The sequence below is a fragment of the Hibiscus syriacus genome, unplaced genomic scaffold (genome assembly GCF_006381635.1).
Source record: "Hibiscus syriacus cultivar Baekdansim isolate YM2019G1 unplaced genomic scaffold, ASM638163v2 tig00002025_pilon, whole genome shotgun sequence".
Classification (NCBI taxonomy): Eukaryota; Viridiplantae; Streptophyta; class Magnoliopsida; order Malvales; family Malvaceae; genus Hibiscus; species Hibiscus syriacus.
Genome location: NW_024061904.1, coordinates 1 through 14,753, shown reverse-complemented (window position 1 = coordinate 14,753; position 14,753 = coordinate 1). Strand labels below are relative to the sequence as shown.

The 14,753-nt window shown below is 32.6% G+C and overlaps 1 protein-coding gene across 1 annotated transcript; it reads left to right on the top strand.

The window, feature by feature from the left end:
* Positions 1–693: 693 nt before the first annotated feature.
* On the top strand, positions 694–4,573 carry LOC120137459 (receptor-like protein kinase 2). Its single transcript, XM_039153198.1, is given in 4 exon segments — positions 694–1,108; positions 1,111–1,300; positions 1,302–3,673; positions 3,787–4,573. Coding segments are annotated over 4 exon segments (3,417 nt in total). The 5' UTR covers positions 694–768; the 3' UTR covers positions 4,302–4,573.
* The last annotated feature ends 10,180 nt before the right edge of the window (positions 4,574–14,753 follow it).

Here is a 14,753-nt window from a genome sequence, read left to right as displayed (position 1 = left end):
GATCACAAAATTGTTTGAGTTGTATTTTGTAAATTGACCCTTCGTTTACATTATGTCATCGAGTTAATACTTGAAATATTATGTCATAAATTAATGACAGAAAATAACGATGGTGCTAATAGACATCAACATATGATTTTATCAATATCTTAATTAACATGTTAATGTTAAACAAAAAAATAAGTTGAAACATATGAATAGTCAAAAGATTATTTTATAATTTTTTATTAATTAAAATATTTAACAAAATATCGTACTATAACCAATGAATATTTTAAAACTTTTAATAATTAAAAAATTAACAAAATAATAACTTATATAGCGGGAATCATTTATATACTTTACTTTTTTTTTTCCAAGCTGATTAAAATATTAAGAGATGCAGAAAGATACGAGGGTATGGGCAGAGTTGGGGGGGTTTCCAGCTTCCACCTCCTTTGTTTATTATAATATATTGCTTACTGTTTCTATGTCCTTTGTAGGGAGAGAGAGGGAGAACGGAGGTGGGTGGTGGTGGTGGTGCGGTTTTGTTGATCTCAAGGCATTGTTTTTTTTTTCTCTTACTATAGTTAAGTGCTCCGTTTGGACAGTGTTTAATTTATTATAGAATATTATTAAAGTAAAGCCCAAATAGTACAGCTTGTGTTCTTCTGAGTTTGAGTTCAAAGCAAGCAAAACATATAGTGAGAGAGAGAAGCAAGCACAGAGATAGATAGAGAAGAAGCAAAACCCAATGATGCAAAACCGTGAAGAAAGGTTGGAAAATTGATGCAAATGTCGATGCCCCGCTCGAGGCAATCTTTCTTCTTCTTTTCTTCTTCTTCTTCTTCATTCTCTATCTCCTTTCTTTTCTTCTTCTTCTTCACTGCTACAACTTTTGCAAGTGCAAACCTTGAATCTTCCATTCTCTTTTCATGGCTACACTCTTCTCCTACTCCACATTCCTCTTTTTCTAACTGGAATAATCTTGACCCCAACCCATGCAACTGGACCCACATAACATGCTCCCCACAAGGCTATGTCACTGAAATCAATATGCAGTTTGTCTCTCTTGAGCTTCCTTTACCAGTCAATCTCTCAGCTTTCCAATCTCTCAAAAGACTTGTCATCTCGATGCAAATCTCACAGGCATCATCCCAGTTGACATCGGTTACTGCACACAACTTACTACGATTGCCCTCGGCTCCAACAGTCTGGTTGGCTCCATCCCAGAAAGTATCAGCAGGCTCAAGTATCTGGAGGAGTTGATTTTGAGCTCTAATCAGCTAACCGGGAAAATCCCAGTTGAGCTAGTAATTGCACAAGTCTCAGAAAATAGAGATTTTTGATAACCTTCTAAGTGGGGCTATCCCTGCTGAACTGGGAAAGTTGTTTCTTCTTGAAATTCTTCGAGCTGGAGGGAACAAAGACATTGTTGGAAAAATCCCTGATGAGCTTCGAGACTGCAGCAACTTGACTGTGTTGGGGCTAGCTGATACAAGAGTTTCAGGGCCTTTACCAGCCTCACTTGGGAATCTAACCAAGCTTCGAACCTTGTCTATATATACCACCATGATCTCTGGTGAGATTCCTCCCGAAATAGGTAACTGCTCTGAGCTTCAAAACTTGTATCTTTATGAAAACAGTCTATCAGGATCGATACCACCAGAGTTTGGTAAACTTGAAAAGCTTGAGTCACTCTTCTTGTGGCAAAATAGTCTTGTTGGGAGTATTCCGGAAGAGATTGGCAATTGTAGTAAATTGATAAACATTGATCTTTCTTTGAATTCTTTATCTGGAGCCATACCTTTATCTTTGGGGGCTCTTTCGGAGCTTCAGGAGTTTATGATTAGCAACAACAATATCTCTGGTTCAATACCTTCAAATCTGTCCAATGCTACTAGTCTCCTGCAGTTGCAGCTTGATACAAACCAGATTTCTGGTTTGATTCCACCAGAGCTGGGAATGCTGTCAAAGCTTACTGTTTTCTTTGCCTGGCAAAATCAGCTTGAAGGAAGCGTCCCTTCATCTTTGTCTAGTTGCACTGATCTTCAAGCGCTGGATTTGTCACACAATTCTCTCACAGGTAGCATTCCTCCTGGCCTTTTTCAACTCCAGAGCCTGGCAAAGCTTTTACTTATTTCCAACAGCATTTCTGGTTTTATACCCCCGGAGATAGGCAATTGCAGCTCCCTTGTCCGCTTAAGGCTTGGTAACAACAGGATCACTGGTAGTATTCCTAGAGAAATTGGGAGCCTCAAGAGATTAAATTTTCTGGATTTGTCTAGCAACAGGCTTTCTGGAGCTGTTCCATATGAGATTGGGGGTTGCACAGAGTTGCAAATGATAGACCTCAGCAACAACATTCTACAGGGTTACCTTCCGGAGTCATTGTCATCTCTATCTAACCTTCAGGTGTTAGATGCATCATTCAATCAATTTGATGGCCGAATACCAGCAAGCTTGGGCCGTCTCGTGTCATTGAACAAGCTGATTTTATGCAAGAATTCCTTGTCTGGATCAATACCTTCCGCTCTTGGCCTCTGTTCAAGCCTGCAGTTGCTTGACCTTAGTAGCAATGAGCTCACTGGTGGCATCCCAATGGAACTTGGCCGCATAGAAGCCCTTGACATTTCTCTTAACTTGAGCTGCAATGGACTCACAGGACCAATCCCTCTTCAAATATCAGCACTTAGCAAGCTTTCCATACTGGACCTTTCCCACAACAAGCTTGAAGGAGACTTGGGTCCACTTGCAGGGCTTGATAATCTTGTTTCATTAAACATCTCCTACAATAACTTTGCAGGTTATCTGCCTGACAACAAGCTTTTTAGGCAGTTAGCACCAGCAAACCTTGCTGGAAATCAAGGGTTATGTCCTACAAGCCGGGACTCTTGCTTTTTGGGCAGTAATGGCAAGACAGGATCATCAAGAGCTGAAAATGAGATTATGCGATCACGGAGACTCAAACTAGCAGTTGCATTGTTGATCACCCTAACAGTTGCAATGGTTATTATGGGGACAATTGCAATTATACGGGCTCGGAAAACCATTGGAGATGATGATTCAGAGTTGGGTGAGTCATGGCCATGGCAATTCACTCCCTTCCAGAAGTTAAATTTCTCGGTAGAGCAAATTCTGAAATGCCTAGTAGACTCCAATGTGATAGGAAAAGGGTGTTCTGGGGTTGTTTATCGTGCTGATATGGACAATGGCGAAGTCATTGCAGTAAAGAAACTCTGGGCAGCAACAATAGCACCATCCAATGGATGCAACGATGACAAAAGCGGGGTTCGTGATTCCTTCTCAGCCGAGGTGAAAACGCTTGGTTCAATCCGTCATAAGAACATAGTTAGATTTTTGGGTTGTTGCTGGAACCGAAGTACAAGATTGCTAATGTATGATTATATGCCAAATGGAAGCTTGGGGAGTCTCCTACACGAGAGAACTGGGAATGCTTTGGAATGGGAACTTAGGTACCAAATATTGTTGGGGTCAGCACAAGGTCTTGCTTACTTGCATCATGATTGTGTCCCTCCAATTGTTCATAGGGACATCAAGGCTAATAATATCCTAATCGGCCTCGAGTTTGAACCTTACATAGCTGATTTCGGCCTTGCCAAGCTTGTAGATGATGGTGATTTTGCTCGCTCCTCCAACACTGTTGCAGGTTCTTATGGATATATTGCTCCTGGTAAGATTTCTTCCTATTAATTACAGCAGCTTCATATATTATGGCTTTTTCTGAGGTTACTAATATCCTAATCGGCCTCGAGTTTGAACCAACTATTAACTTCATCTTGGCAGAATATGGTTACATGATGAAGATTACAGAGAAGAGTGATGTTTATAGCTTTGGAGTAGTCCTGCTGGAAGTATTGACAGGGAAGCAACCGATTGATCCGACCATACCAGATGGGCTACACATAGTAGATTGGGTTAGACAAAACAGAGGAGGGATAGAAGTACTTGATCCGAGCCTTCTATATCGGCCACAGTCCGAAATCGAGGAAATGATGCAAGCTCTAGGTGTAGCCTTGTTGTGTGTAAATTCATGCCCCGATGAAAGACCAAACATGAAAGATGTGGCAGCAATGCTCAAGGAGATTAAACATGAAAGGGAGGAGTATGCAAAGGTTGATATGCTCCTGAAGGGATCGCCAGCAGCAAATGATACTAAGGAAAATAATAACTCAAGTCGAGTTCAAGCAACATCATCATCAAAACCAGAAACGCAAAGCTTGTATCCCAAAAGCAATAACTCAAGTTTCTCTGCATCTTCTCTACTTTACTCATCTTCCCCCAATCCTACACAGTGTTAAAGTAAAAAAAATGGTTACAGCTATGCAGAAGTTTGTTTTGCTTAATCTGTTTCTTCATTTTCAAAAACCTCTTTTGTTTTGTATGTAAAGAGAGAAAAGCTCGACTTTGTCATAAGTAAATGCATGGAAGAAAAGAGGTCAAAAGTGTTGTAGGTTTGTCTCTTGGAGCACTGTTGTTAACAGTTAAATTACAAGTGAAATAACTATTTGCTCAGTTTCCCAACTCACAACTTGCATGTATGAAAATATATAATGTTAACAAGTTGTAATTTAACATGACAATTCAACATAAATCAAACTGGGTGTTGGGGAATAATGTTTAGCTTCATTTATTGGTTTTGATGTAAGAAAAATCTACAAATTCCAATTCAATATCACATTATCTAAATACGGTAAAATACACGAATGGTCTCCCAATTATATGGTGGTACTTTTTTGAGTCCCCGACTATTAGAAGTTATAAAATGGTCACTCAATTATTCATATATTTCAAACTCGTCTTTTTCTATTAAGAAATTGATGGCTGCCTGAGTTGGACGTTAATATGCTAACTGAGATATGATCAGAGATGGACCGAGGGAGTGGAGGTAGTCACCCCGTGAAAAATTCAAATTATCATATATTTTCAATTTTTTTCTATGTATTTTCTATTAAAAATCTTTTTCCATCTCCCTATAATTTTATAAATTTGTATCATCCTAAAATTTTAAAAGTTTGTCCCTTAACATAAAATCTTGCGTCCATATCTAGATATGATAAAATCATATTTTAATGATGTCTAGGCACGGTCGTTACTTTTAAACACTGAGCCGATAACATAATATTTTAAACACTGATTCGACGACATAATGTAAATAAATACTTGATCCACAAAATAGAGTTCAAGCAATTATAGAATCAGATTTTATCATGTCACATTCAACATGTTAACGTCCAACTCAAATAATAATAAATTATTTAATAGAAAAAATAGATTTAAAACATTTGAATTATTGGATAAGTATTTTATAACTTTTAATAATCTTATACTAAACAAAAGCAGTACTCTATGACCGAGATCCATTTATGTACTTTACCATCTAAATAACATATTTATAATGACGGAAGAAAATTTAACTAGTTCACGTCCCAGGTAGTGAAAGTTGAAGCATATATAGGAAACATGAAAAGGAAAGCGAGAATCTAGTGAAAAAGGTGATAAAAAGTTGCTCACCTGAATTAAGAACTGAAATACCAAGTCATTCATATGTCTTGTTGGATATGACCCATGATAAATTAGGGATCTTTAGTTGCTTGCATGTGCGATTGTATCATGCTGTGTTTTAGCTTTTCCTATTCCCAAGTTGGTCATCACCGTCAAAGGACTGCACTTTTTTAGCTCTAAAATTCACATGAATGGTTGTCTCTACTGGTGCCAATCAAAAGTGTTGTTACCTCATGATGAAGCAGTCAAATTTATATTACATTATCACCTGTGGTTCATCTAAAAATGTTTTTAAGGTAGATATACATATATATCAATAATATAAAATTTTTATATGATAGACATAAATAATGAACATAATTAATAAAATAAATAATTAATAAAAAATTTCAAATTTTAAGATAACCACGTACTTACCCTAACAACGAACTGTATTCCCTTATTATTACGTGAAAGAGAAAACAAATGCCATACTTCACTACTAAGAAATATGCCTCACCCATAAAAGCTTACTCTCTAATGGTTTGGTTTAGTGACTTGAGAAAAGAATCTCACTTTGATGAACATTGATCAATTTAAAAATGTTTTTGAAGACGTATAAATTTATATAATTAGTAAAATAAATAATTACTCGAAAAAATAGATTTTATGATAGACAAATCCAATAATAAAACTAGATTTAAATATATAAAAAAAATCATAATTTGAATTCAAACATTCATAATTTTTTCCTAACTCGATCACATAAAATTCTTATGGTAATCTCCATAGGTTGGATGAGGGCAATTTTACCAAAATATTACTAAATAATAATTATTTATCAAAATAACACTCATTGTTCATTAATTCTCGATCTAGCACATGTTTTTGTTACGTGATAAGAAGGCATGTTCTACATAACATGCTTTGCACAAGTAACATCCTATTCAATAAAGACACATTCTACAAGAAGTGACTTCTGTTGATGTGATACAAAGTGTATTTTGCAAGAAATGTCTTTTGTTGATATCGTCAGGTTGAACTGAAAAAAGAAAAGAAAAATATGGTGAAAAATATGAAAGAAAAAATTATATGAATTTTATCTGAAAGAAATAAATGTATGTGGTGCGTGTTAAAGACATGTAATTGCATAAGTACAAGCACAAGCTAAGTCAAGCGACGACGATATGTTATTTAGATATATATTTAGATTTTCAAGTATTTAAATATAATATTTTAAGCATTTATTTATTGAATGAGTAAATATAAGGTTAATACATAGTGCCGTCATCATCTAACTTAACTTGTGCTCGTTCCCATACTCGTGTGATTACATACACTTGACACGCACCACACACACGTTTATTCTTTTTAGACAAAATTCACATACTTTTTCATATTTTTTCCTTTCATTTCGGTCCAATCTAAATTGTATCAGTAAAATGGTCTTTTGCCACACAGCAGCAGATGTTTCCTACAAAATATGTCTTTACCCATGTGGTAGAAATGGATACTGGACCGAGAATTAATTAATAATAGATGTTATTTTGATAATTGATTGTTTTTAGGTAATATTTAAATAAAAGAAGTCGAAATAATTGGATGAGGCTATTATCATTCCATGTTAGGCTTATGGGTCAAGTTGGAAGTGTAATTTCCACTTTAGAAGGGCCCATTTTCAATGTTGGATAAGACGCAGTGCCAAGAAAAGTGAATCGTTTCACGTCAAATTTCCCGTTTTAATGAATGAATGAATCCTCCATTTTATCGACTACAAAAAATATATATTGGCAGATTAAGTTGTTTCTATCTGAGCGTACTACCTATAACTGCCCAAATTACCTTGTATCCATATTCTGGTGTCACGCCATTGTTTGGAAACCAATAAAAAATAAATGAGAACAATAAAGCAGTATATTAAAATATCCTACATCTAAAAGTTCTCTTCTTAAACGGGGCTTGCTTTGCTTCTAAAATAACAATGCATAATTTTCAGCAATAAGATGCAAACAAACAAGTAAGCCCTATTATGAAACTGATCAGGGAAGGAAACAAAAATTTGTGTAACGGGGTGTGATTATACTAAAAATTCAGGAGGTGCAAAATCAAACAATCCATATAAAATACAAAGAAAACACCTAATATGTAAGAGAAATTAAAATTTTTAGGGGTACTCACTGCCCTCCCTCAGTCCATCCCTGAAACTGATGTTTTCTAAGTCGAACTACGATTTGAGAATGTAAGAATTAAGGATTTCATAAAAATTTTACCAAGCAGTATTTGATTGAACAACTTCATGTGATGTATTATTGGGCCATTTACATTTCCAGGAGGCTAAAATACATCTGCCATCTGCTCACTGCCCAATATAGTTGGCACATGAAACTGTTCAATCACAGCCAGAGTCTGGCGGTGAAGGTAAATTCATGAAACTATCACATTTATTTCTTTCACACTTTGGGAACTTAAAATCTGTCGAAGTGAGAATGTCAACTTTTCTACTCATATATATATAACATGATAAACAAAATTCTAATCTAAAATTTATTTTTTCCGATTACACTCTATTGAATTGATTTTAAATTGTAATTTCATAAATTTGATCTGATTAAAAAAAATTAAGTTCAAATCGAGTTATAAAATACAACTCTAATAATTTAAATAGTAACTGTAATAACTCAAAAATTTTAGTGATTAGTGGATTGATTTTCAAGTTTGAGTTGAGTCCCTCGATTCTGTATGATTGTATATGATTATAAAAAAATATTTAAATTGAAATCAAATAATATCATAATATTATAAATATTTAAAATTAAATTTAAATAGAAACTCAGAAATTAACTTGACTAAAAAAAATTTCAAATCAATTTCGAGTTATAAGACTGAACTCGTCAACTTAAATAACTAAATTTTTTTTACTCAACTCAACTCGATTGAATGCTCACCAATACGTAGGGATGGAACATGTTTATTTTATGCTATGCTAAAATTAGATTATAAATTTTTCAAAAGTTAAAATATACTTTTATTATTCTTTTAATGTAAGTTATATATTTTTTAACACACAAGGACCCATGACCAATGCACATGTATTGGGCTCCACAGCTACACCATATAGGTTTCAACTTTGTAACATTCTAAATTGCTCGTTTACAAGAGTTTTAATCCACTTAGTGAATAGCTTAGTCAATTTTAATTATCAGGATAATTTAGATTTGGAGATAATGTAGAATTTGACACCACAATCACAAAATATCTTCACCGTTGTACTTTCATTTTGAAGATGATATAATCATCTTCAAAACAAATAACCAATTAAAGAATAATCAAGTGGTCTTAAGCATGGTTTTCAAAACCGGACCGGTTAACGAACCGGTCATGCTATCGGTTTACTGGTTCAACCGATCGAATCGGTCCGACCGGTCGAAAGAACCGGACGACGTCATAATTATTTAAAAAATTAAATAAAAATACCAAAAATATTTAATAAAAAATAATTTTTTATATCATAAGTCATATTCAAAGCAACTCATAACATATAAGTTAAAAACCATAAAATCAATTGAAACAAAATGATTCAAATTAACTACAACATAATATTTAAGGTAAAACATATTAAATAATAAATATAATTATATAACTATAATAAAAAAATAAATTTGAGATTAAAAAAATCATAACAAAATGATATTGTTTGGTTTATTTTTTTTTTAAAAACAATCCCACATGGCTAAGAAACATAGAAGAGCATCCCAAAAGTCTAAAGAATAAAAATATGAGAACAAAACAATCTCAAATTGCTTAGAAACATAGAAGCACATCACAACTAACTTCTATAAATAATAGAGGTAATTTGACATTCAAAATCATGGAGCCTTTTGGTGAGCATTGAGTGAACTATTATTTCACTTCAATCAAGCTCGAATTTTAGGCTTCAATCGAGCTTCTAAATTTTTTTTGAGTTCAAGCTTTTTTGAGTTCAAGTTTCAATATTATATTTCGAGTTTGAGTTGAACTTGATAATTTTTAGCTTGTGAGTTTGAGTTGAGTTGAGCTTATTTTTAAAGTTTTCAAGTTCGAGTCGAGTTCGACTTGGCTCGTTTAACAAACGACGTTGTTTGGTTTAATTTTTAAAAAAAAACAAAAATCCCGGTTTTTTTCCGGTTTTCAGCCGGTCCGGTTCGAACGGTTCAGCGGTTCTGACCTGTTCACTAATAGCGGTTCAACCGGTTTAGATTGAACCGACTAAGCAACGGTTTCCGATTGCGATCCGGTCCGATTTTCAAAACAGAGGTCTTAAGGAAAGTATTATAAAATATACAATAATTATATTCACTTAAATTAAAGAATAAAAATCTATTGAAAAAATATACAAGAATTATAAAATTTTAAAAAAATAACTTACGTTAATTTAACAAGTCTCTTGTTATATATTTGGAGACAACCAAAATAGACTCATTGAATTTACCAGCCAGCCAAGGTCTTCAAGTAGACCTCTCCACCCGCAAGAACTTTTGACTAACCGTTAACATTTCCACTATACAAGTATCTAGTCAACTACAACACATAGACAAGACCCTGACAGATCCACATTAATATAACATAATGAAACTCAAAGTCTAACGACCAAATTTGTTTAGCCTATCATCATACAAATTAATAGCCATATTAATCTTACGAATAAAACATGCACTAAAGGTCATTATAAATACCCCTCAATACGATCAAATGAAGGGATTGGGACCTTTTACTATGGTCTTTCTCCTCCTTTCTCATGACCATTCTTCTTCTTCTTCCAAACACTGACTAACAACATATCTATCACCGATCATGACTCTCTACCTAAATTAGAAGGGGTAAACCACTTAAGACCAACGAGATAAACTTATTGTCTCTTGATTGATATATTTTTATCAAATTAAATAAATTTATGAAAAATAATAACGGAAGCCAATTATTTTATCATTTTATTAATATTGATGTTAATTATTTTTTTTAAAATATTTTTTTAAAAAATTAAAACATTTAAAATTGATAAAATATTAAAAATGTATAAATATATGTCGTTAAAATTATAGAAGTTATAAAAATATTTAAAATATATATAAGAATTATTAAAATTAATAAAAAAAAGTAATTTAGGTCAGTTTAGCAAGTCTCTTGTTTTAGAGACTTTATTCAATTGAATAAAATATTAAAAGTTTAAAACTTAAAAAAATAAGAAATTTATTAACTGCATCAGTTATAAACAATATATTATTTTTTCTAGAAAACTTGGATTATAACAGTTGCATCTTTGGAGTATGTGTGTTGACAATAGACTTAAATTATTTTGAATATGTATTATTTTATAACCGTCCTAGACTATTCAAAAATAAATAATAATTTTTAAAATCCTCAAATTTTTTTTCATAAATATTTAAATAAATCTATTAAAATTTAAAAAAATTAATAACACAAATCAACCTAACACGAATCCAAAATATAAAACAAAAATCGAAATCATATGATTATCAGATCCCATCCAAAGTGGTCAATTTGGATTTTAATGTCTAAATGCAATTGGATTTTCTTTTAGTTATTCACAGATTCTATCGTAAATGAATAACGTGATTTTATGTTAACAATTTTTAAAGTGTGTGATTAAAAATTTGTAATTGATATTTTTTCTTTTAAGTTGTGAGTTCAATATTTACTAGGAATAATTTTTTTCTATACAAAAATTGTTTTTTAAAGAATAATTGAATTTATATATATGATTTTTAATGTATAAATATGATTTTTTTAAATAATAAAAGAATAAGATGATTTATAAACGGTATTAATTGCTTCACATACCGGGGAAAACAATATATTAAAAGGCTTATGCAAGTGGTCCAGTAATTAAAACCAAAAGTGTAGTCCGTTAATGTCTCAACGGATTTTATAGCTTAACTATATACATATTCATTCAATTCATTTATAACATTTTAAATATTTTTTTTAAAATAAGATAAAAATATATAAACAGTCTCTCGATTGTAAGATGATGTTTTATTAAGTCTTTTGATTATTAAAAATTATAAAAATGTTCGTTGTTTGTAAGGCATTGCTCAGACGATAATGTCCCTTCTTTTTTTCTTTTTTCTGCTGAAAGCCGTCGTCTTTGGCAACATTTCTTTCCCTTCTCGATCCAAGTGGTTTCTTGGATCCTTCATGGTGGTTGTAATGAGTTGACATACTTGGCCTTGAAACAAAGCGAGGTTACTCGTGAAATAAACTTCTCAAGTTACAGAAAAATGGAGATTTTAGAACAACTTCTCAATAGGGTCTCCTTCATTTGGAGATTGTTCAGCTTTGGAACATCCTGATCTCTCTACCACTAAGTTTGTAACACCCCAACCCGTATCCGACCTGGATCCGAGTCCGAAGTGTCAGATTGACTTTTCAAAAACCTCTACTTGTATAAAATAGTGAGTAATTTAAAATTATTTATTATATATAACTTATTCAAAACCTTTATTGAACTATTCAGAGCTTATACAATATATTATCTTGAATACATGCCAACTAGAAATTTATGCATTAAAATACATATTATTCACCTTTCTTCTGATCTGACCTTTGGTAAGAAGAACTGACCTGTCTTGCTCCATATTGCTCTTTACTCTTCTCACTTTGGTAACCTACGTGTGAAACAATCACACGCTAAGTCGATGACTTAGTGAGGCAATAAACATAAAATATAAACTATAGCTTGTAATCATGTATGAACCATTACTACTATCACTCATACCCTTATTCATGTAACAAATCCATGTAACACATATGCAATATATATCATTACATATAAAAACATACACATATATTCCTCACTCATCATTTCTATCATTAGCCTTATTTCAATATCCATATTATTATCATTTATATGTGTTGATCATATCCTCTTGAACTTAACCTTGTTAACCAATATATGCTTCGTGTAACCAAACAATACACATATCATCATATGACTCGTGCAATACACATATCAACACATATCACAAAAGCATATTTTTCACATATAATATATTTATTGTTATATCTTTGTCTAGCCCATGTACATTTCTGAGAACTATAGATATGTGAGTTTATAGAGGTTGTGCACTAATGCTGTCACCACAGCTCGTATAAATGCACCGAAGTGCCACGTAGAATTGCACCGTAGTGCCGCGTAGAAATGCACCGAAGTGCCAAATAAGGTTGTCCCTAAGGACCACATATCATTCCTTAAGAATCATATACATATGCCAAGGATCAAGTATGTGTCTCAAAAGACCTCACACATGTTCCGAAGAATACATATATGTCCCGAAGGACCACGTAGACCCTCGACTCTTGGCATGCCAACTATACATCTAGCTCTCATGACACATAACATGGGCATTAATCTTTGTTATCATACATTAACTATACACATAGTCTTTTATACATTTTTATAAGATCACACGTAGTCAAGTAGTTCATTTCCAAATAAATCACACATACACGCAGATCACTTGCACGTAGAGCATCTTTATATAATCATATGATTCACTTTCACTTATCACATATACTTTTTCTTTCATATATCTCATGGCTCTTTATTTCATTCTCATATGATCACATAATCATGTAGTTCCCTTCTCCTATCACTTTGCATGGTTTTAGATAAACATATATCATACCTTATTTATATATATATATCCTCAAATACATGTAAGTTCATATTTTCTTATCTTATAACTTACGTTACATATGCATGTAATCTTATGACTTATTGTTAAATAACTCAAATAACATTGTATTATTACATACTTTGTTCCATAACCATATATTTACATACCTTATACTTACCTAGTTTACTCTATTTCACACATAGTCACATAATCACATAATCACATAATCACATAATTTACTTACACATAGATCATTTCCATACCTAAATCATATAACACCCAATTCTTCCCCATAAAGTTATATTTTATATTCATATAATATCATATTATCCTATAAGTAAATACTTATCTTATGGTTTGGTATCATCATTTATACTCAATTCCCTTCACTAATATATTATTATTCTCATATTACTCTATAGTCTAATCTTATTTAACTCATCACCTTTCTCATATAGTCATATAACTCTATTATATTGATTCTTATAATTGATCACGTATACAATTAACATGTATGGTCACCTATCATATAACCTATTTCACATTCCCATGTAATCATATAGACCATTCATATTAATTCCTATACTTATCACAATACATGTATTCACACAATCATTTAACACATATTGTAATATATATCACATATATCCAAATCAAACATATGCCTATGATCATAAATTAATGCATTCTAATATAGGAAATAGACTCGTCGCAAGTCTTATTTCCATTAAACATCATAAACTAACTTGTATGCACTCACCTGAGCCTCACTAAGTTCCAATCCACTTTTATGCTTTCATCTATTTCGATCGAATATTGACTTGATAATCGTTCCGGGAGTTGTTCGTGCTCGATATCTATATGATCATACATTGATACATATCAGTATCCAATTGATATACTCCAATCTATCATTTCGTAGACCAAAAGAAAGGTATAATTCTATTTCCCTTGAAGTGCATCGATGCATAAATTGCATTCGATGTTTCCATTTTTAAGGGTGCATCGATGCACTTTCTGTGCATCTCAATTTCTGGAAATTTACCCTTGATGCATCGGAGCACCTTGAATGTGCATCGATGCACATAGCCCAGAAATCCAATTTATGCCCGAAAATCCCCTCTTTTCAACTTAATTACTTCATATATCATTCCATTTCGTATTCTTAACTTACTTACTCCTATTCAAACTCATTTATATTCATTTATCTCATCTTGAACCTTAATATCCTCTCTTTATTACTTCAAGAATTATACCAGATTTCCAACACGTTTCAAAACTCATTTTATCACTTCATATCTCTAATTTAACCCTTGACAAGTCAAATTTATCTTCCAATTTGAGTAATGAACTCTATTTCAAGATTTCACCCAAGAACCCAAATCTTTAATCCCCCTAACTCCATCATACTTTGATTTTAAGATAACTTAAACTTTCCTTACGCTTAGTTATCATCTAATAATCAAAACATAACCTTAAAATCAACAATTAATCCATAAACAAAAAACTCACCTTTGAGCTTGGAGATATGGAGGAGGAAGAAGAAGAAGAAAACTCTGGATAATTCTTCTTTTTCACGTGGTTCCTTATCTT